The sequence below is a fragment of the Bombina bombina genome, chromosome 3 (assembly GCF_027579735.1).
Source record: "Bombina bombina isolate aBomBom1 chromosome 3, aBomBom1.pri, whole genome shotgun sequence".
Classification (NCBI taxonomy): Eukaryota; Metazoa; Chordata; class Amphibia; order Anura; family Bombinatoridae; genus Bombina; species Bombina bombina.
Genome location: NC_069501.1, coordinates 193,484,690 through 193,507,141, shown reverse-complemented (window position 1 = coordinate 193,507,141; position 22,452 = coordinate 193,484,690). Strand labels below are relative to the sequence as shown.

At 35.7% G+C, this 22,452-nt stretch overlaps 1 protein-coding gene across 1 annotated transcript in view; it reads right to left on the bottom strand.

The window, feature by feature from the left end:
* LNP1 (leukemia NUP98 fusion partner 1) overlaps nt 1-22,452 on the bottom strand; it is a 211,169-nt gene that overhangs the window by 31,986 nt on the left and 156,731 nt on the right. Inside the window, exon 3 of the mRNA XM_053706064.1 lies at nt 5,710-5,754. Within this exon, the coding sequence (XP_053562039.1) occupies nt 5,710-5,754 (45 nt within the window). The remainder of the gene's footprint in view (nt 1-5,709; nt 5,755-22,452) is intronic.

Genomic DNA, 22,452 nt, shown 5'->3' with positions numbered 1-22,452 from the left:
CTATTCTCTTCAGTAATCCCCCTAATACTGTTTTTAATTACACCATATTCCGCTAAGTAATACCCACAGTATCATGCACTGACACTTTCCACCTGTTATTGCACATATTCTATTATACACTTTGATATGCTACAACTATAGGCAAGCACTGGCCAACACTTTCTATAATAGCTCCTATTTTGGCACATATAGCTATTAAAGTACACATTTAGTAGCATGAAGTAGTGGCACTTATGTTCTGTTCGAACTGATACTGCACTTGCGCACTTAGCCTTTACATTTTTTGACACACAGGGGTGGCTCTAACGCCGGCGGCGGTTGCGGAGTGACGTCACGAGTCCAACTTCCGGTTCCAGCTCGGGCGCTGCATCGTGCAAGCCGACGGCATCTTCACATCTTGGCACAAACTTATATTCACCTGCACGGGTATTTGCTCACATAGGGGTCTGAGGACGGGGGTTACACCCCGAAAATGTTCACCTTAAATTAATAAATATCACTTTTGAATAAATGGTGAGTGCATCTTTTGGCTAACTATTCTATGGAAGATTGAATGGCACCCCGCAGTTGATTGGGAACAGAGAGTGCTATAACTTTGGAACTTATATATATAGCATTTCTTTTTAATAAAAAAACAACTGCCCTAGTTTTGGGGCTTTAAAGTTGGTGGGAATGGGGTGTTAGAAATAAAAAATGCCACATATACACATATTAACACATAAATATATATGTATATAGTCATATATGCTTAAAAATGCTGCGCTACTTACCCCCTTTGCTGTGCAAGGGACGGCCTCTGAACGAGGCTCCCATAGTTGCCTATTGAAGTGTGCTCTCGTGAGTGCAATGCTTCCTAGCAATGCAAATGCGAACTCGCATTCACATTGCGATTAACTTGTAATACCAGTGCACATTAGCGTGCGCTGGTATTACAAAGTGGAGCGCTAATACCGCTTGCATGCAAGCAATATTTAGCCTTCCACTTGTAATCTGGCCCACAGTCAAAGTCACACACCCAGGCACAAGTCATTGCCAAACACAATAATAATGCAGCTCCTTGATTGAAGGATAGATACATGCATATGTCACCCCTAATTTGCTGTTTTCCTATCAGGAGCAGCAATGAACTATAACTGGCTGTGTAATGTGTTAAACCACAATTTAAAAAAAATAATAAAATTCTAACGAATCAGAGTATTTTTACACTAGAACAAACTTTAGATTTCTGGTTTAGAAGATTTTTTTCTATAATGAAATTCTCACTATGGGCCCAATATTCTAAAAATTGTGTGAGATTATCTAAGCTGTCTCATCAGCACTTTGAGGTCACTCAAAGAATTCTAGAAAGGCAAATTTTTATTTATTCATTTATTTTAAAAGCTGTTTGTCTATCTGCAGGATTCTAGGTGTAAAGAAGAAACACACACATTTTAGTATACTGGTAACATAAAAATAAGATTTTGTGTGGTCTCTCTCTAGGGGCCTGATGGTCTTAAAAGCTCTCAGCTCAGATTCCTAGAGAAATTCTTTAAAGGTAGATTTTGGTATACATCTCCAAGGAGCATTCCCTTCACTTCTGTATGCGAAGGAAAGACAAGCCCAGTGCAATATATCACTGCATGACATGAGAGTTTTCCTGAATTTACACCTTGTACTTAGTATTTTATATTACTTTACACTTCTTATTAAGTTTTATAACATCTAAACTTTGCTCTTTCTATTTAGTATTTTATTTTGTATACAGCAGTGTATTTAAGATTGTGATTTTACAAATTCGGATTATGCTTTCACGGTTTCTGTGTAACTTACACTCTTTAGTACATAGAGCCCAAAGGCTCAGTTAGCATCAATTGCAAATTAAACTAACATTTTCCAATACAATTTAACTTGCTATCGCCTATAATTTAATAGATATTACTTTTCTGTAAGTTAAATAAGTGTATAGTGAATTTTAAGCAAACTTTACCTGCATACAGCTGGTGAGAAAAATCAGTGTGACCAGCTTGTTTAAAATGCTTACAACATTTCACAAGACTTATGAGAGAGCTTCAGACATACACTGGGAACTTCCCTATTCCTTCCCACTTTCTAAAACTTTCAGAAAATACAAAGTGCAATGTAATTTGTAAAAGATACACGGAAATGTACAACATATGATCCTAATTTGCTAAAGTAACACAGAAGCTTTCAAAACAATCAGCATTTGTAAAATTGCTGCTGGATATCAATCTAAATCTAAATGTATTAAAATAGAAAATAGAAAGTGCAAAGCTTAAATGTAATAATACTGAAAGGACCCAATCTGAAATCTAAAGTAATATAAAATACAATGCACAAAGTGTAAGTGTAACAAAATGCTCATATGCACTGGGCTTGTCCCCTTCAGATACAGATATGAGAGAGATCTTGCAGTGCTGGAGAGCTACAACTTTTTTTTTTAGCATTCATTGAGTTCAGTACCTGTAAAGTCTGCGCTACAATTTATCTCCAAGCAGGAGAATTTTGTGTGTTATGGTGTCCTTTCCATAGTACTCCTGGAAGTTTAACTTATGCTGTCAAGGACTTTGTTCAGATCAGAGAAGGCTTTAGTTACAGCGTAATAGACTTCAAAATACTTTTTAACACATTTCTTTAAAGGGACACTAAAGTCAAAATTAAAATTTTATGATTCAGATAGAGCATAAAATTTTAAGCAACTTTCTAATTTACTCATTATCATTTTTTCTTTGTTTGATTGGTATCTTTATTTGAATTTCAGGAATGTAAGCTTAAGAGCCGGCCCATTTTTGGTTCAGAACCTGGGTTGCACTTGCTTATTGGTGGCTAAATGTAGCCATCCAATCACAAACGCTAGCCAGGGTACTGAACCAAAAATGGGCCGGCTCCTTTGCTTAGATGCTTGCCTTTTCAAATAAAGATAGCAAGAGAACGAAAACAAATTGATAATAGGAGTAAATTAGAAAGCTTAAAATTGCATGCTGTATCTGAATCATGAAAGAAAAAAATTGGGTTTACTATCCCTTTAACAGTTCATACATGCTTTAAATAAAAATAAACAATCAGACAACAGTCAGTGTATTATGACTTCACATATGTGCACATTAAAATAGGCCCTGTTACAATGTCCCTTTAATAATCGTTCCAGTTAATAAAGATCAAGTGTTTTGAGCTTTCTTTTTGGCCTGTCATTAAGAGAAATGAATAGCTGTATAATTTGGCACAACACTATGCTAAATAAGGACATACAGAAAGCATGCATTTATAGGGTTGCCACCTCGGCCATGTTTTCCTGGACACTTATGAGTTACACATGTTGCAGGGTGTGTAGGGAGGAGGAACATGTATTGTGTTTCTGGACAGCACTATTCATATTCCTCCCTGCACACCCTGCAGCAGGTGTAATTTATAAGTGTTCTGTATTTTAAGGGACAGGTGGCAACCCTATGCATTTATAAGAATACAGTACTCTCAAATTACTAAATAGCTGTTTTTCTTTCCTAAAAACTATTAGCTAGAACTCCAAAAAAAAATAAAAATGTTTGCATTCAATAAAGAAGAGCATCTTGCTTGCTCAGTCCGTTATATGATACAACTATGGAGACATTTGTAGCAGTCATAAAAAGCCTGTTTATTATTCAATTAATTAAACACATTTAAATCGCTTTAACAGAACAAGTCAGACAATTATCCTGAGCATAATTCAACCTGTGCTTCTGTGCAGATATAGAATCCAGTTAGCAAATAATTTATCTACATAAATCCTAAAATATTTTTATGTAGAATTTTTGTAGAAAGAAAACCCAGTGTTAATAAACTTCAGTTGGATTTTTCTCTCCAACATGTATGTTTCAAAAAAGTTCTCAAAACCTTTTTTTAAAAATATATTTAAAAAATCTTCTATATCAATAAAGGAGCTCTGTTCTACAGTCACTATTCCTTAAATAAATATTAAATATCACGCCTAATAAAACAAATCTTTCTTTAGTACCAATTTCAAGATTTTCGTCTTAAAATGATAACATTATGGGGTCAAAGTATCTCCAAAAATCCCTTTAAACTTCAATGATGGTTTCTGTAGAAAAACATTACATACATATTTAAAGGGATTATTACTGGCCCCTATATTCCTAGACTCACAGGGAGCTATATATAACATAAATACATGTAGGTTCCAGTATTGAACAGGATAGTCCAGTATTTTCGAAGGCTGTCCAGTAAAATCCACACAAGAATACTGAACACTTAAATGTCCCCTGAGTTTCAGCTCAGTATAAAAGGCTTCCTATGCCTGTGTGCATTACATATATGGTTCTTAAAGCATACGTATATGGTCCTTATAACATACGTAAGTGGCCCTTAAAGCATACATATTTGGCCCTAAAAGCATTACGTTTTTGGCCCTTAAAGCAGTGACACTCTGCAGGCACTATTCAGTGTGTTACTGGCAGCAAGGAGGGTAATAAAAAGTGTTACTGGCATTCATGTGGGTGTTAAATCATCTCTCTTTGTGTACTCCTGGCAGTTAAGTGGATCAAATCATTACTTTGTGTGTTATTTGAATTCAAAGTGGGAAAATTATTAATGTGAAAGTTACTAGCAGGGCCAACTAGATAAAACGGCTGCTCAGTTGTGGAAAATATACATGGCTGGCTTAAAGGTGGTGCCCGAGTCAGAGCCAGCGTCTGACCTCATCTATAACCTGTGCCCAGTCACCTATAGATTGTTCAGCATTTTTGTGGAGGGCAGTTGGCAACCCTAGTTGTAACCAATATTCAATATTCAGATCTGAAAGGGACACTGCCTTCACCTAAAAAGTGTAATTCTATAAAAGGCTGTTTTTATTTTTTTTTATTCAGTGCACAGTGATGCTCCCACTTCTCTATTTTACAGATTAAAGGGACATTCTGATGCAAAAATGTGATCTGTTGAATATGTGATTTTTTTGCATTACTGATCATAGTCCACTTAGAAACTGCAAGCATTGCTGCTCCTGAGAAAGACAGAGCCAGTAATTGTCATCTACACTTGACAGGCACTCCTGATTGGCTCACGGTCTGTGTTCTGCTTGGGAGCTGCAATGCTTGCATCTCATAAGCAGGAATTTACCTGTGCACTTAGCCCCTTTACAAGAGTTAAACACAGTGGACCAGGCTAAGTAATGCAATAGAACATGTTCCTTTAAATATTTTCTGGGTGAATAGTTTTAATATTTTTTGCTGCTCACAATTCAATAATTACTAAAACTGAATGCATTGAACATAACATTACATTCTACAGGTAACATCAGGTAAATTAGAAGATATTTGTTAAGTGGTCACACAAAATATTTTATGCAATAGGATATTTTCATACTCTTTTAGCTTAAATATATCTTAATGTTCAATATAGATACATTCCTCTAAGTCATCTTTTCCTCATTATGACTGAGAAAACGTACTCTAATTACTAATAATGCATTTAATAAAGAAACAATTATTGAAATGTGTTGCATAAGTATATTGTGACATGTCATTTAAGCAATGGCAGTGCCCCCTCCATTCAGCTCCCTTGACTGACATAAAAGAAAAAAGAATAATTTTTCATTATACTTGTATGGATTTGCCACAAGTTATTGGTTTGGTCACTTTTTTGATTCTCTGAATATTAAGTGAGATTTTTCTTTTCAGGGATGATGGGGGCTCTGAATTTCCTGGCGGCATCTTCCCCTACCTTCTCTTTGCTGGAAGAGTTCCTTCTAGATACTGAGTGCTCTCCCTGTCAAAAGGACAAAACAGGAGACGGAGATGTCAGCGCTGTCAGTACAAGGAATGTTTAAGTAGTAATTTAGGGGAATACAGACAAGTGGGATGTTTAAAGAATGATCCAAAGATACTCCTTTGATTCACAATACAATTCCCAATATTTTTTACAGTCCCTAGACTTCAAATTCAAAGAACTCTCTATAAATACTGCAGTAGTTTGACAAACATACTTTTTAGGTTTCATTTTATGAGCTGTTCCCCTTTAGTGGACGCTCCACAATTTAAATGTACAGTATTGTCTTTTTAATTACATATACATGATAAATACTGACAAGCTGGGATTTCTTTTTACTGAGTAAACACATGAAAACTAAATGAAAGGGGAGTTTTCACAGATCAGATCACATAAATAAAACAATAAACTTATCCAATGAAAAAGTGTAAAATGTTGGCTTTATTTTTAGACTTGCAGTGTAGTGATACATTATTTAAAAAGGATTAACCCTGCATTGTGCCTTTTATATTAATATTAATAGGTAGCAGCATGCAGGGAGTTAAGTTTACCAAACGTGTTCTAAGAGGTAGACCAGGACTGTAATACTACATTAGGCCTCCAAGCCATAGGTTAACCCTCCCTGGTCTAATATGTTCCGATGCATTTTATTCCTTTCAAACTAACTTATAATATATATTCATGACGTGTGCAATCATCAATTTCATATCATTTTACGTATTCTGATGATTATATTTTAGTTGAGTACAAGTTTTGTGTAACTTCAGCTATCATTTTTACTTTTACTTAAAACAAGAGATTATTGTGTTTATTGGGCTGCAGAGATGGTCTAAAAAAACGTAAAAATCATGCAAAATGTTTTCTGAGAGATTGAAATACCTCTGTTAAATTAAACATATAAACATTTGAAAACTATTTCAGTCTAACAGTGTGGAACGCCCTCAGATTTGAAAACCCCTGAGGAAAAACTTTGTAATGAATTCAGAAGCCTGTTCTACTGTATATCCAATGGCAATTTTTTTTTTTTTTTTTAGCTTTTCTACACCTTCAGTATGAGTCTAGGTAAACCATTCCAGTTTTGTTTAATTTTAGACTCATGTGAAATGTATACACAAATTAATTCCATATGCAAATGATTTTCACTGAAGATTTGTTTATGCCTAAACCATATGTTGCTAATTTTATACTAATGAATCACTCATATTTATGTGTCCATATGTTAAGAAACATGTTCTTATTGGTTATATTGATTATATCTAAATATTACATTACTATCCCCCTCTTTCTAAAGAGGCACCTTAGTTTTCTAATTGGCATGATGAAACAAAAATGTTATTATAAGGTTACAAAGTTGATCAAAGATATTTTTGTAAATTAAAGTCTGTGCTAAATAATAAAAAAATAAAAATTATATATATATATATATATATAGTGTGTGTGTGTGTAGAGGCAGACAATCTCTAGAAACCAATCTTATCTTTGAAGACTACATTTTTATATTGCATATTATCTCTATAAATTACATTCGTTACAATAATTTTGCATAAGGATGACACCTTTTGGTGGAAGACAGCTATTGATTAAAATGTACTAAGTCTCAAAATACTTATGATCAGCAAGGACAATTAAGATGCACTAATCTAAAATAACAAAAAAGGTTAACATTAGACATTCCTAAAACCTGTACTTCTCAAGATGGAAGAAATCATATTCCATACTGATGACAACACAAATACAACTGTATGTAATTAGGTTTACATTTCACTAAAAAACATATTTTACACATCTTTTTCAATTGCATAACTATTCATACTAAACTATAATATAAATTAAATTACTATTTTCACACATGTTCCCTTTTGCATGGGAAACATTATTTAAATAGCAATATTTAAAACTTCTGAATTCTTTTTCATTTTGGAACAAGATAAATAATTGTCTTATTAGAGTATACATTGTGTTTGGTATGGCTCAACTTGTATGCAAGGCATTTCAAATGTCTTTATTATAAATTATAATTAATACTTATGCTGTAGTACAAAATATCCTTATTTTTCTCCCTACACATAGTATAAAAAGCAATTAATGCATCATTAGTAAAACCCTAAGTAAATCACATAAGATAAAATCACACAACCTAACATTTGTCATCTAAAGCAAGGGTAAGTATCTGAATCATATACCTTTTCTATAATTACACATTTTTCTTCTGACTTATGTATATATACATTTGTTAGTACTGCTTAATATTTTTGTGAAATAATTGCATACTCTCCACATTTTGTTCTGCACATTATAGTTACATAAGATTGATATTTATTGTTTAAATACTGTATTAGATAAGATTTGCAGATAATTACCATAATCATGAATGTTGCCTAATTCTAATATAGCACAATCATATTCATTGGTGTATTGCTATTGTAATGTTCTCATTGTGATTTACCATAATTATCCTATAATTATTATCACTGACTCAATATCGATTAATACATTCATATATTCGCTTTGTATGTATTGGACACTTGTAAAGCGCGACTAATCACCCGTACGGGTCTCAAGGCGCTGCTCATTTTATCAACCTCGGAAGGATGAAAGGCTGAGTGGACCTCGCCAGGGATCAAACCTGCAACCCTTAGGCTGCTACAGACCTCAGCCACAGTGCATTAGCATGTTGAGCCTATCATATATTCACTACTACTGCCAATATATAGTACAATTGTATACTTTAGGTCAGTAACAATGAAAAACTTGGATACAGTTACTCCACATTGTAAAGATTTGCCTATTATAACTTAGTAGAATTCATAATACACATCATTGCATTCACACACATTTTAGTTTTGATCATTGTCCTGTTAATGACATAAAGAAAGCCCTATAAACACTGGGGGAGGGGGATTCCTAAATGTTGTGTTTCTAAAAAAAAACCTTACAGGATAAGACAATTGATAGGTTTAGATGACGCTAATAAAAGCTGTGGGTTACTCAAAACAATAATAAAGTTCTATGTATGAAAATACAACGTGCAATGCCACCTTTGTTTTTCCTTTTAAAATATTTTAAATTATTGACCGAATAGAATAATAATCTGAATGCAGACCAAGCAAGTTGAGAAAGGAACAGATTCTTTATTAATAAATTGGTTCATAAAAATAGACTAAAACAAATCTCCCTTTTAAAAAAATTTTTTGATTTAGTGACCTAATAGGATAAATATTCTGAATACAGATGAAGTACGTTATCAAAGGTGCAGGTTCTTTAATAGGTTCATAAATTGAGTTAAAATAACTGAAATAACCATTCAATCTCTAGAGCCCTAGACTTCCATTCACCATTCAATGTATATTCACAGTATTCTCCTATAAAACTTCTATCAAGTACCCTAGACACATAAAGCAGCTGTAGATAATTCTATAAAAACAAACAATGTAAATATTAGTGTAAAAACAATAATAATTTGAATATGTCAATATGCTCCTTGTTAAACGTCAAACTTGAAGGTAAAAACCTTGGCAAAAAACTCCTGTACTAAATCAAATGTTCAAAATCGTCTTTAAGCCAAACTGCAATAATACGTTGCAGACAGATGGGAATAAAGTACGAGGTTGGGATAAAGATAGACAGAACCCTCAAGCTAACCTAAATAATCAAAGAATGGAGAGATCTGAGGGCTATCAAGGTAATTATCATGGTAACAGGAATGGGAATAGAAGTTATTTTTACCAGGATAGAGGTTATGATCAAGGAAGAGGTTTCAACCGAGGTTTCAACCAGTATGTAAGGCATAATAGAAATTACAACCAAAATGGAGGATATAACCAAGAAAGGGGTTACTACCATTATGGGAGAAGAGATTATTATGGTGGGAATAGACATCTGAACCATAATAATAAAAATAATTATTGACAGGAGGAACAATATAGAAGGGATGAAAGAGAGGGTGTACGTCAAGAAAGGCATCATCAATCAAATAGGAGAGAGGAAAGTAGGGGAGAACAGAGACAGCAGACGGTCCATACGCATAATAAGTTCAGGCACCTAAGCGTGAACAATGAGGAACAGACTCAATTAACTAACGAAGAGTTGGCTTTTTTAGGCCAAAGCCCCCCGAGAGAAGGACCAGCACTGAGAAATGTGAGAAACCAAAGGTTAGAAATCTACACGCCAAGAATAGGAAAAAGACCAATAGAGGAGTCAGTGGAGGAAGGAGAAGGAATGGAGGCAAAGAGACAGAGGTAAAAACGGACAGTAAGGGAATTTTTAACCTTAGTAAAAAAGAGTTAAGCAAAGAAGAGGAAAGCGTCCTAAAGTTAGGACTCTCGTTCGCTCCTTCAAAACCATTAAACAAGTTTGAAACTCACATAAATGTGAGAAAATTTGTAAGTAACCTCACCCTGAAAAGGTTTTTCTTAAAGAATCCCCTAGAAAGATTTATTAGTAATGATAGTAGTACAAGGAAGGAAGATAAATATGAGCATACATCTTTAAAAACAAGGTCTAAATTTTACCCAAGTAATGATATGGGAAGCAACCTCGAAACGTTTGAGAAAATGGTCTTAGCAGATCTTAGAAAGTTGGACAGTTCAGGGAAGCCCAGCAAGAAAAATTTAACCAAAAAGGAAAGAGGGGTGTTGAAAGAACTACAAAGTAATGAATCAATAACCATCAAAATGGCTGATAAGGGAGGAGGAGTAGTGATACTAGACAGCGATAAATATAAGGAAGAGGCAGAAAGGCTGTTAAATGACCATAAAACATATAAAAACCTGACACTAGACCAGACAAAGAAATATCTGGACAAATTGAATAGGATATTGATAAAAGGAAAAGATGAGGGAATCTTAACAGAGAAGGAATATTTATACATTAAACCAGAGTACCCAATAATACCTATATTCTATTACTTACCCAAAGTACATAAGAGTCTAACAAATCCCCCTGGTAGACCAATAGTCTCAGGGATTGGGTCCATCACTGCCAATTTGTCGGAGTATGTAGACAAATATTTACAGAAGTATGTAGTAAAACTAGAGACATATTTGAAAGATTCGACTAGTGTATTACGTCTCCTCAAAGATATTAAATGGGAAAGCGATTGTTTATTAGCCACATGTGATGTGATGTCCTTATACATCAATATAAACCATAACTTTGGGTTAGAAGCGGTAGATAGATTCCTACAGAAAGATGAGAATATACAAAACATAACTATTTCTCCTTCAATAGTAATTAGTATCTCCAAGTAGAAAGAACAGCAATGGGCACGAGATTCGCGCCGAGCTATGCCAACCTGTTTATGGGGGACTGGGAAACCAGGTTCCTTCAGTTTGCGGAGCTCGTTGCGAATCTCGTGCTGCTTAAAAGGTACATTGATGATATTATAATCATTTGGAAAGGGAGTGAAGGGGATCTTAAAAATATGTTCGACACTATGAATAATAACAATAGGGGTTTGACTTTTACTTACGGGATAAGCAAAGAAACCATAACTTTTCTGGATCTGGATATTAGAGTAGAAAACGACCAATTGGTCACAAGGACCCATTTCAAACCAACTGACTCTAATAATTACATCCATGCCTCTAGCTGCCACTTCTCTAAATGGAAGAACAACATACCGGTAGGACAGTGTCTCAGAATCAGAAAAAACTGCACGGAGATTGACGATTTTGATAAACAGATAAAACAATTAGAAGGGAAATTCAAGGAAAGAGGATATAAAGAGGAAAATGCAGTAGTTAGAGCAAGGGAAACTAACAGAGATTCATTGTTGACATATAGAACAAAAGTTACTCAAAGTAAAAATGAATTTGACGTACCCTTTGTGACCAATTATAGTGACGACCATAATAAGATTAGAAAAGTCCTAAGAAGACATTGGCACATAGTCAAGAATGACCCCATAGTAGGAGATAAACTACCACCGTATCCTAAAATGGTATTTAAAAGGGCAAGAAATTTAAAATCTATGTTAGCGCCCAGTGAATACAAGAGAGGGAAAACACATTCAAAAATTAAAGATAAAGACTTATGGGGAAAGGAAGTAAGCGGCTTCTATCCCTGTATTACATGCAAAGCCTGCAAATACAGCACCAAAAAGAAAAGTATTAGTATCCCTGGATTAAACATAGATTATAAGATTAGAGACACTTTAAGGTGCAGCAGTAAGGGGTTGTGTATATGCTACAGTGCTCATGTGGTCTAATCTACATAGGGGAGACATCTAGAATGCTCCGAGATAGAATACGTGAGCACCTCTGGCATATTGAAAAAGGCAACCTAGAAACACATCTGTACCAGCACTTTAAGGACATTCATAAAAATAACACAAAGGACCTAAAATTTTGGGGTCTGTGCAGAGTGAAAGGGAATTGGAGGGGGGGGGGGCAATTATGAAAATCTACTTCTTAGAAAGGAGGCCGAAATTATTTATAACTTTAACTCTCTGCCCCCAAATGGGTTGAACTCTGAGTTGGACATTAGCCCCTTCCTTACTTAAAGAGACGTCAACTAAATATGTCCTGGGAGCCCAAATCCATATAGTTAGTAATATTACCTTAAATAATTATTAAAATTATTAAAATAAATTACTGATTTTTTTAATATATCGCGTCTTATAGATTCCCTTAATAACAATGAGAAGGTTGATTCATTCTTCAAGACCTTTATGGCCTAGTGGTATCGTTATAGCTCCTCAATTAAGAGCTCTCTGGGTTCAAATCCCCACCCCACCCATTCCAATTAATTTTATTGCACAAGTATGATAAAAACAAGAATTTTTAATTTTAAATTTTAAACTTTATATTTCTAATGAGAGTACATATAACACATGAAAATTGTAAATTTTTGAAGATGGACACTAGAACAGCTTTGGCACATTGTAATGTATAGGTGTTTTTAAAAAATGATGTTATCCCATAAAGGCCAATTATATATTCCCTTATGCAGACTTAGCATTAAGCCCCAACAGCTTAGAGGTAACAACTGCGTCCTTTGGCCAGGGGATCACAGGTTCGAATCCCCTGGGATTTTTTCAATAGTTTTTTTTTTTTATAAGAATGTTTTAAAAGATTTTAATATATCGTTTTTAGAAAATCATCTTCTTATTAATAGTTATTAACCTAACTATATTCAATCAAATTTTTAGGTTGATGAAGTTTTTGCATAAAATTTTTGGTTTAGGGTAGAATTGACTGTGTTAGATTTTATGTTTGTAGAATATGACATATTTTAAAACAGTTTAGTAGTTTATTATATGAAGGTTAAAAGCTCCAAAACCTTGGTATAGAAAAAACGTGTATTAATGGCAAAGCTCCTTTGAAGTTTTTTACTCCATCTGATCAAGCAGCACTAAATGAATGACAGACCATATACTTACCTGAATAAACATAAGGATCCCACCTTTTTAACCACTTCCAGAGTGAGAGAGGAAGTAATTCCGATATTGACGAATGGATGGAAACCGTGGGGAATTTAAAGGACACACCTGACAGTATACAGCATCTTGAAAAAGCCCCATACCTTAGGGGTGAAAAGCGTAGAAGGTGAAGGAGACTGTATACTCTGTATTACATTACAAGCAGCCGGTTGGATCTGAGACACACGGACTCTGCGTACCTTGGTACTGAAGTGCAGAGATCATATTGTGTTCCTGAACGCTGAACCCATCCTAAGTCTTGCGCAATTGAAGAAGGGTTTTTGCTCTTGGGAAGAGCATTAAGAGCAGCACCTGAAAGTAGGAACAACCGGACAACACGAACCTAAGGAAAGCAGGTGAGAGCATTAAATGTGGAAAAAGCACATAGTTCCCTGCAAAGACTAACATTGTGAAAGTTGGGGCGCTAAGCCTGTATAATCTTTTGCTACCGGACTGTTCCTGTCATAACCGGAAACGCATATTCCCCTACTAATTACCTATGATAATGAAGGGGTACTACTAAGAGAACCGAATTGCCGATAACCACAATACTGCTATTAGCTGTGAAATAGTAGTATTGCAACATAGCAGAAATTCATGTGAATAAATTCAAAGACTGAGCATCGTATTATTGCGGTTTGGCTTAAAGACGATTTTGAACATTTGATTTAGTACAGGAGTTTTTTGACAAGGTTTTTACCTTCAAGTTTGACGTTTAACAAGGAGCATATTGACATATTCAAATTATTATTGTTTTTACACTAATATTTACAGTGTTTGTTTTTATAGAATTATCTACAGCTGCTTTATGTGTCTAGGGTACTTGATAGAAGTTTTATAGGAGAATACTGTGAATATACATTGAATGGTGAATGGAAGTCTAGGGCTCTAGAGATTGAATGGTTATTTCAGTTATTTTAACTCAATTTATGAACCTATTAAAGAACCTGCACCTTTGATAACGTACTTCATCTGTATTCAGAATATTTATCCTATTAGGTCACTAAATCAAAAAAAGATTTTTAAAGGGAGATTTGTTTTAGTCTATTTTTATGAACCAATTTATTAATAAAGAATCTGTTCCTTTCTCAACTTGCTTGGTTTGCATTCAGATTATTATATTATTAGGTCAATAATTTTAAATATTTTAAAAGGAAAAACAAAGGTGGCATTACACGTTGTATTTTCATACATAGAACTTTATTATTGTTTTGAGTAACCCACAGCTTTTATTAGCGCCATATAAACCTATCAATTTTCTTATCCTGTATTATTTTACTACTTAGGAAGAAAGTAGTATTATTAGATTGGCAAGTGGGGAAAGTCCAGCGCATCACTTCAAAGCAAATTTGTATAAATAAAATCCTTAAGAAGATGTCTTCCATAGCTGAGTGAAGCTTAAAAAGGCAATACTGAATTGAAGGTTGTATTTATCTTGTAGTTTTCCGTACAACGGGTTAACTGTAAGCAGGAAATCTTATAACGGGAATTTCTAGGTAAAAAGGATTAAGGGCAAAAGGCAGGGATCATCCTTGTTGATATCTAATCAATTTGCAGTTTACGCCTTGACAAGCTTAAAGAGTCAGGACTCTTCCTCAGAGCAGCCTTATCTCTTTTACACATAATCTGAGCTTGTTGATGCAGATGGTTACAGTGTCTTGGAACAGCCTATCTGTCATTGAGCAGACAGCTTCTAGAGAAGTTCAAGTATTGGTGGGTGTCAGTTTTACAGAACACCCCTGTAAGCTGCTGTAATTCTAATGGATGTCTACTTCTTCATACCTTTACAATCTGAGGTGTTCAGAAAGGGAGAAAAGGTAAAGATTATGTCTTGGTTGGGTGTAGAGAACAATATGGTATCTTCTTCCTTAACCTCCATTGGGTTTGACCAGATGTAACAACTGTCTGTTACACTTAAAAAGAAAGTGTACAGAGGCAGAGAAAACAGTAGAGTCTGTTCTTTCAAATTAGGGAGTGCAAAATGAGTTATGATTCAGGTGATTATTTTAAAAATGTTAAACATGGTGATCACTGCAGAAACAGTTCTAATGGAGTTTTCTTAAGGGGGACTATGGGACCATAAAGTAACACTAATTTCCCCCATGTTTGACCTAGAATCACAAATGAGGGTACACTTTCCCTCTGGGATGCAGTTGATTACTGTGGGAATAATAATCACCTGCCCTAATAAAACTTTATTTATTTCTATAATTTAATTAAAGGGAAAAAAAACATAATCTTAAGAAGGGTGCTTCCTTCTTTTGATTAAGGAGTCACATGATCTTCTAATTTGCAAGTTATAACCATGTAAATGGAGATCATCACTTGCTTCAAATATGATTCTTTGCTATGGGAGAAAGAGAGATAGAGAGAAATATTTTGGATCTTATTTCCGATACATAAAAAAAGAACAGGGCAACATGAGCCCTGTCTTTCCAATGAGGCATCTTATATCCCTGTAAAACAACAATCACCGAATCTAATATATTTACTTTATAAGGGATAACAACCCAAAGGAGGAATATATATCACAGGCAAAATAATCCTCAAATGAAAGAGGGAATTACCCTGTTTCAAATGAGGGGACTCATGCTCCTCTAGCTAGCAGGTTATTGTCATAGTAATTGCAATCACTTGTCTTCTATGAGATATTTAGAGTACTCTGTTATAAAAGTTTTCATAGCAACCCCATCATGTTCCCTCTCTTTCAAATGAGTGGTCACATCCGCAAGTGGTTATTAGGTGATAACTACACTTGTGCAGCAGCATATAATTCATTTTGGACAAATCATTTGTAATGAATATTCTGAAAAATTTGTTTTTCAGAATATTCGTCTGCTGCACTATTCGGTATTTGTTTAGTTTAAAATTAAATTAATACTGAATACACTAGAAACAATTACATTTGTTTTTGTCAAAACTTATTACTTAACAATAGCACACTGGAGAGCAGCTCTAATTCCAACACTTCTTCCCAGAGCCCTGGGCTGCACTAATAGGAAGCTTAGCGCACACTAAGCCTTCTATTAGCGCGGCCCGAGGGTCTGTGAAGAAGTGTCAGGACTAGTGTGGCTCCCCAGCGAGCTATAGGTTAATATTTTCAGGACTAGCGCAGCTCTGCCGCGAGCTATAGGTAAATATTTTCAGGACTAGCGTGGCTTTCCAGCAAGAAATAGGTAAATAGTTTCAGCACTAGCACTGTTCTCCAGTGTGCTATAGGTAAATATTTTCAGGTCTAGCGTTGTTATCCAGCGAGCTATAGGTAAATATTTTCAGGACTAGCGCGGCTCTTTAGCGAGCTATAGGTAAATATTTTCAGGACTAGCGCAGCTCTCCAGTGTGCTATAGGTAAATATTTTCAGGACTAGCGTGGCTCTCCAGCGAGGTATAGGTAAATATATTCGGGACTAGAGCGGCTCTCCAGTGTTCTATAGGTAAATATTTTCAGGACTAGCGTGGCTCTCCAGCGAGGTATAGGTAAATATATTCAGGACTAGAGCGGCTCTCCAGTGTTCTATAGGTAAATATTTTCAGGACTAGCGCGGCTCTCCAGCGAGCTAAAGGTAAATATTTTCAGGACTAGCGCGGCTCTCCAGTGTGCTATAGGTAAATATTTTCAGGACTAGTGCGGCTCTTTAGCGAGCTAAAGGTAAATATTTTCAAGACTAGAGCGGCTCTCCAGTGTGCTATAGGTAAATATTTTCAGGACTAGCGCGACTTTCCAGTGTGCTATAGGTAAATACAGGTAGCCCTCAGTTTACGCCGGGGTTAGGTTCCAGAAGGAATGGTTGTAAATCGAAACCGTTGTAAATTGAAACCCAGTTTATAATGTAAGTCAATGGGGAGTGAGGGAGATAGGTTCCAGGCCCCCCTCAAAATTGTCATAAGTAACACCTTATACATTATTTTTAAAGCTTTGAAATGAAGACTTTAAATGCTAAACAGCATTATAAACCTAATAAAATAATCACACAACACAGAATATATAATTAAACTAAGTTAAATGAACAAAAACATTCGCTAAACAGCATTATAAACCTAATAAAATAATCACACAACACAAACTTCACTTGCAATTTTCAGCAAACAGTTCTTTATATGCATTCCAATCTGGACTGATTTATAGACAGGAAGATCTTGTTCCTTTGAAATCTGCTCGATAGCTCAGGTCTGGTTAAACTAATTAATTTCATCTTGCTTGGCTTTGCTGCAACACAAGCGGACAGCTCCACCTACTGGCTATTTTAATAAATGCACTGCTTCTCAATGCTTTTCAATAGCAGTCACATTACTGGAAAAAAGGTTGTTATTCTGAAACGGTGTAAATTGAACCGTTGTAAAACGAGGGCCACCTGTATTTTCAGGACTAGCGTGGCTCTCCAGCGAGGTATAGGTAAATATTTTCAGGACTAGAGCGGCTCTCCAGTGTGCTATAGGTAAATATTTTCAGGACTAGCACGGCTCTCCAGTGAGCTATAGGTAAATATTTTACCTTTAAAAATAATTTAAAGGAAATAAATGTATACTAATGAATTTCGTTAGTATATATTCATTTTCTTTAAGTTTAGTTATTGTATTTGTTTGGATATTTTCATTATAAATATAAATTCATAACAAATGCACAAGCCTAGTGATAACCATGATAACAGTGATGTCCTGATAGTAACAAATCAGAGGTGTGGATTAACCCCATTCTGCCTCCATAAAACATATAAGGACATAATAACTCTTCCCCTCCTTTCCTTTTAAATAAGTGGTATTTTCCCCTCTTGGTATTTTTTTTATCTAATTTGTAATCAAAGTCTTATATAACAGACTTAGGACACATTCCAAACCTGAAACAGTGTGCATATTAGATTTTGCTCCATAGTTCCATTTTAATATAGGTCTTAAAAAATGTGTTTAATTCTATATTCACACAATATTTTTGAGCATTCAAGTTTACAGGTTACATCACTGAACTGAAAAAACACATTTCAGTTAGTACTTATGACATCTATTTGGGAAATTAAAGGGAAGTTGAATTCAAAATATCATTCCCCACAAACAGTATCACTCCTGGTCAACCGTAGAGGCAAAGAGCACCACAGCAAAGCTGTATCCTTCCCCTTCCCACAATCCCCAGTCATTTGACCGAAGGAAAATGGAGAAAAGGAAAAACACAAGGTGTAGATGTGCCTGAGGTTTAGTAAAAAAAACTGTCTTAAAAATACAGGATGGGGCCGTGGACTCCCCATATCCGGAAAGAAAGAAATTTATCAGGTAAGCATGATTCACTCTCCTCTGATGAAGAAGTCTGTTGTGACTTCGAAATGCGTAAGGATAAAGCAAGTGGGCGGACAGGCTCTTCTCCAACCGGCTATCGACTATAGTTTGTATCCAACAGCTGAACACACCTTTTTCTATATATTTAGAGTTTGTGTTTTCAGCGGAAAAGTAGACAAAATATATTGGCTGATTGGAACAGCCAATAGAATGCGAGCTCAATACGATTGGCTGATTGGATCAGCCAATCGGATTGAACTTCAATCTGATTGGCTGATTGAATCAGCCAATCATATTTTTCCTACCTTAATTCCGATTGGCTGATAGAATCCTATAAGCCAATCGGAATTGAAGGGACGCCATCTTGGATGACGTCACTTAAAGGTACCGTCATTGTGTTAGAAGACTCCGGATGAAGAGGATGGCTCCGCGTCGGCTCCTTGGAAGATGGCTCCGCTCCGGATGGATGAAGATTGAAGACGCCGCCTGGATGAAGACTTCTACTGGATGAAGGACCTCCTCTGCGCACCTTGGATGAAGATTTCGGCCCGGTTGGGTGAAGACAGCTCCAGGTAGGGTGATCTTCAGGGGGTTAGTGTTAGGTTTATTTAAGGGGGGTTTGGGTGGGTTAGAGTAGGGGTATGTGGGTGGTGGGTTTTAATGTTGGGGGGGTTGTATTTTTTTTTACAGGTAAAAGAGCTGATTACTTTGGGGCAATGCCCCACAAAAAGCCCTTTTAAGGGCTGGTAAAAGAGCTGGTAACTTGGTAATTTAGAATAGGGTAGGGGATTTTTTTATTTTGGGGGGCTTTATTATTTTATTAGGGGGCTTAGATTAGGTGTAATTAGTTTAAACTTCTTGTAATTCTTTTTATTTTCTGTAATTTAGTTTTTTTTTTTTGTATTATAGTTTAGTTTATTTAATTTAATTTAATTTTAGGTCATTGTAGGTAATTTATTTAATGATAGTGTAGTGTTAGGTTTAATTGTAACTTAGGTTAGGATTTATTTTACAGGTAATTTTGTAAGTATTTTAACTAGGTAGCTATTAAATAGTTAATAACTATTTAATAACTATTGTACCTAGTTAAAATAAATGCAAAGTTGCCTGTAAAATAAAAATAAATCCTAAAATAGCTACAATATTTTACAGGTAAGTATTTATTTTTAAATAGGAATAATTTAGTTAATAATTGTAAGTTTTATTTAGATTTATTAAAATAATATTAAAGTTAGGGGGGTGTTAGTGTTAGACTTAGGTTTAGGGGTTAATTAGTTTAATAAAGGTGACGGCGGGGTCCGGGAGCGGCGGTTTAGGGGTTAAACATTTAATTTAGTTGTGGCGGGGTCCGGGAGCGGCGGTTTAGGGGTTAAACATTTAATTTAGTTGCGGCGGGGTCCGGGAGTGGCGGTTTATGGGGTTAATGAGTTTAATGTAGGTTGCGGCGGTGTAGTGGGGGGCAGGATAGGGGTTAATAACTTTAATATAGGTGGCGGTGGGCTCCGGGTGCGGCGGTTTAGGGGTTAAACAATTTATTTAGTTGCGGCGGGGTCCGGGATCCGCAGGATAGGGGTTAATAACTTGAATATAGGTGGCGGCGGTGTAGTGGGGGGGCAGGATAGGGGTTAATAGGTATGATGTAGGTGGCGGCGGGGTCCGGGAGCGGCGGTTTAGGGGTTAATACATTTATTATAGTTGCGGCGGGGTCCAGGAGCAGCGGTTTAGGGGGTAATAACTTTATTTAGTTGTGGGGGGCTCCGGGAGCTGCGGTTTAGGGGGTAAAACAGTGTAGTTTAGTGTGGGTGCTTAGTGACAGGCTAGCAAAAAAGCTGCAAAGAAACCGATGAGCAGCGAGATTGATGACTTTCAGTGAACAACAGTCCGCTGCTCATCGCTCCGTACTTGGTGCGCGGCTTCTTGACAGATTTTTTGATAACTTTGGCGAACGTATTCAGGTCCGCAGCAGCGATCTTAGGCGAGCGTATTGGGCCGGCGAATGCAGGAAAGTAGACGGCTTCATAACTAGAGGCCATTGTATCTATCTTATGGTTTATTTTTATTTTACAGGCAAGTTTGTATTTATTTTAACTAGGTAGAATAGTAACTAAATAGTTATTAACTATTTAATAACTACCTAGCTAAAATAAATACAAAAGTTCCTGTAAAATAAAACCTATCCTAAGTTACACTAACACTACACTACAATTAAATAAATTAACTAAATTAAATACAATTACCTAAATTAAATTAGCTAAAGTACAAAAAACCCCACTAAATTACAGAAAATAATAAACAAATTACAGATATTTAATCTAATTACACCTAATCTAATAGCCCTATTAAAATAAAAAAGCCCCCCCAAAATAAAAAAAAACCTAGCCTAAACTAAACTACCAATAGCCCTTAAAAAGGCCTTTTGCGGGGCATTGCCCCAAAGTAATCAGCTCTTTTACCTGTAAAAAAAAATACAAACAACCCCCCAAATAAAATATTATCTAAAAAAAAACTAAGCTCCCCATTGCCCTGAAAAGGGCATTTGGGTGGGCATTGCCCTTAAAAGGGCAGTTAGATCTATTGCAGCCCAAAGTCCCTAACCTAAAAATAAAACCCACCCAATACACCCTTAAAAAAACCTAACACTAACCCCCTGAAGATCGACTTACCAGGAAACGTCTTTATCCAAGCCGGGCCGAAGTCCTCAACGAAGCTGGAAGAAGTCTCCATCCAAGCCGGGCGAAGTGGTCCTCCAGACGGTTAGAAGTCTTCATCCAGACGGCATCTTCTATCTTCATCCATCTGGCGTGGAGCGGGTCCATCTTCAAGACATCCGACGCGGAGCATCCTCTTCATCCGACGACTAAAGCTGAATGAAGGTACCTTTAAGTGATGTCATCCAAGATGGCGTCCCTTAGATTCTGATTGGCTGATAGAATTCTATCAGCCAATCAGAATTAAGGTAGAAAAAATCCTATTGGCTGATGCAATCAGCCAATAGGATTGAAGTTCAATCCTATTAACTGATCCAATCAGCCAATAGGATTGAGCTCGCATTCTATTGGCTGATTGGAACAGGTAAAAAGGTAAAAGAGCTGATTACAGGTAAAAGAGCTGATTACTTTGGGGCAATGCCCCGCAAAAGGCCTTTTTAAGGGCTATTGGTAGTTTAGTTTAGGCTAGGGATTTATTTATTTTGGGGGGGCTTTTTTTATTTTAATAGGGCTATTAGATTAGGTGTAATAGTTTAAATATCTGTAATTTGTTTATTATTTTCTGTAATTTAGTGTTTGTTTGTTTTTGTACTTTAGCTAATTTAATTTAATTTAGGTAATTGTATTTAATTTAATTAATTTATTTAATTGTAGTGTAGTGTTAGGTGTTAGTGTAACTTAGGTTAGGTTTTATTTTACAGGTACTTTTGTATTTATTTTAGCTAGGTAGTAATTAAATAGTTAATAACTATTTAATAACTATTCTACCTAGGTAAAATAAATACAAACTTGCCTGTAAAATAAAAATAAACCCTAAGATAGATACAATGTAACTATTAGTTATATTGTAGCTAGCTTAGGGTTTATTTTATAGGTAAGTATTTAGTTTTAAATAGGAATAATTTAGTTAATTATAGAAATATTTATTTAGATGTATTTAAATTATATTTAAGTTAGTGGGTGTTAGGTTTAGGGGTTAATAACTTTAATATAGTGGCGGCAACGTTGGGGCGGCAGATTAGGGGTTAATAAATGTAGGTAGGTGGCGACGATGTTAGGGACGGCAGATTAGGGTTAATAATATTTAATTAATGTTTGCGAGGCGGGAGTGCGGCGGTTTAGGGGTTAATATGTTTATTATAGTTACAGCGACGTTGGGGCGGCAGATTAGGGGTTAAAAAGTGTAGGTAGGTTGCGGCGACATTGGGGGCAGCAGAATAGGGGTTAATAAATATAATGTAGGTATCGGCGTTGTTGGGGGCAGCAGATTAGGGGTTCATAAATATAATGTAGGTGGCGGCGGTG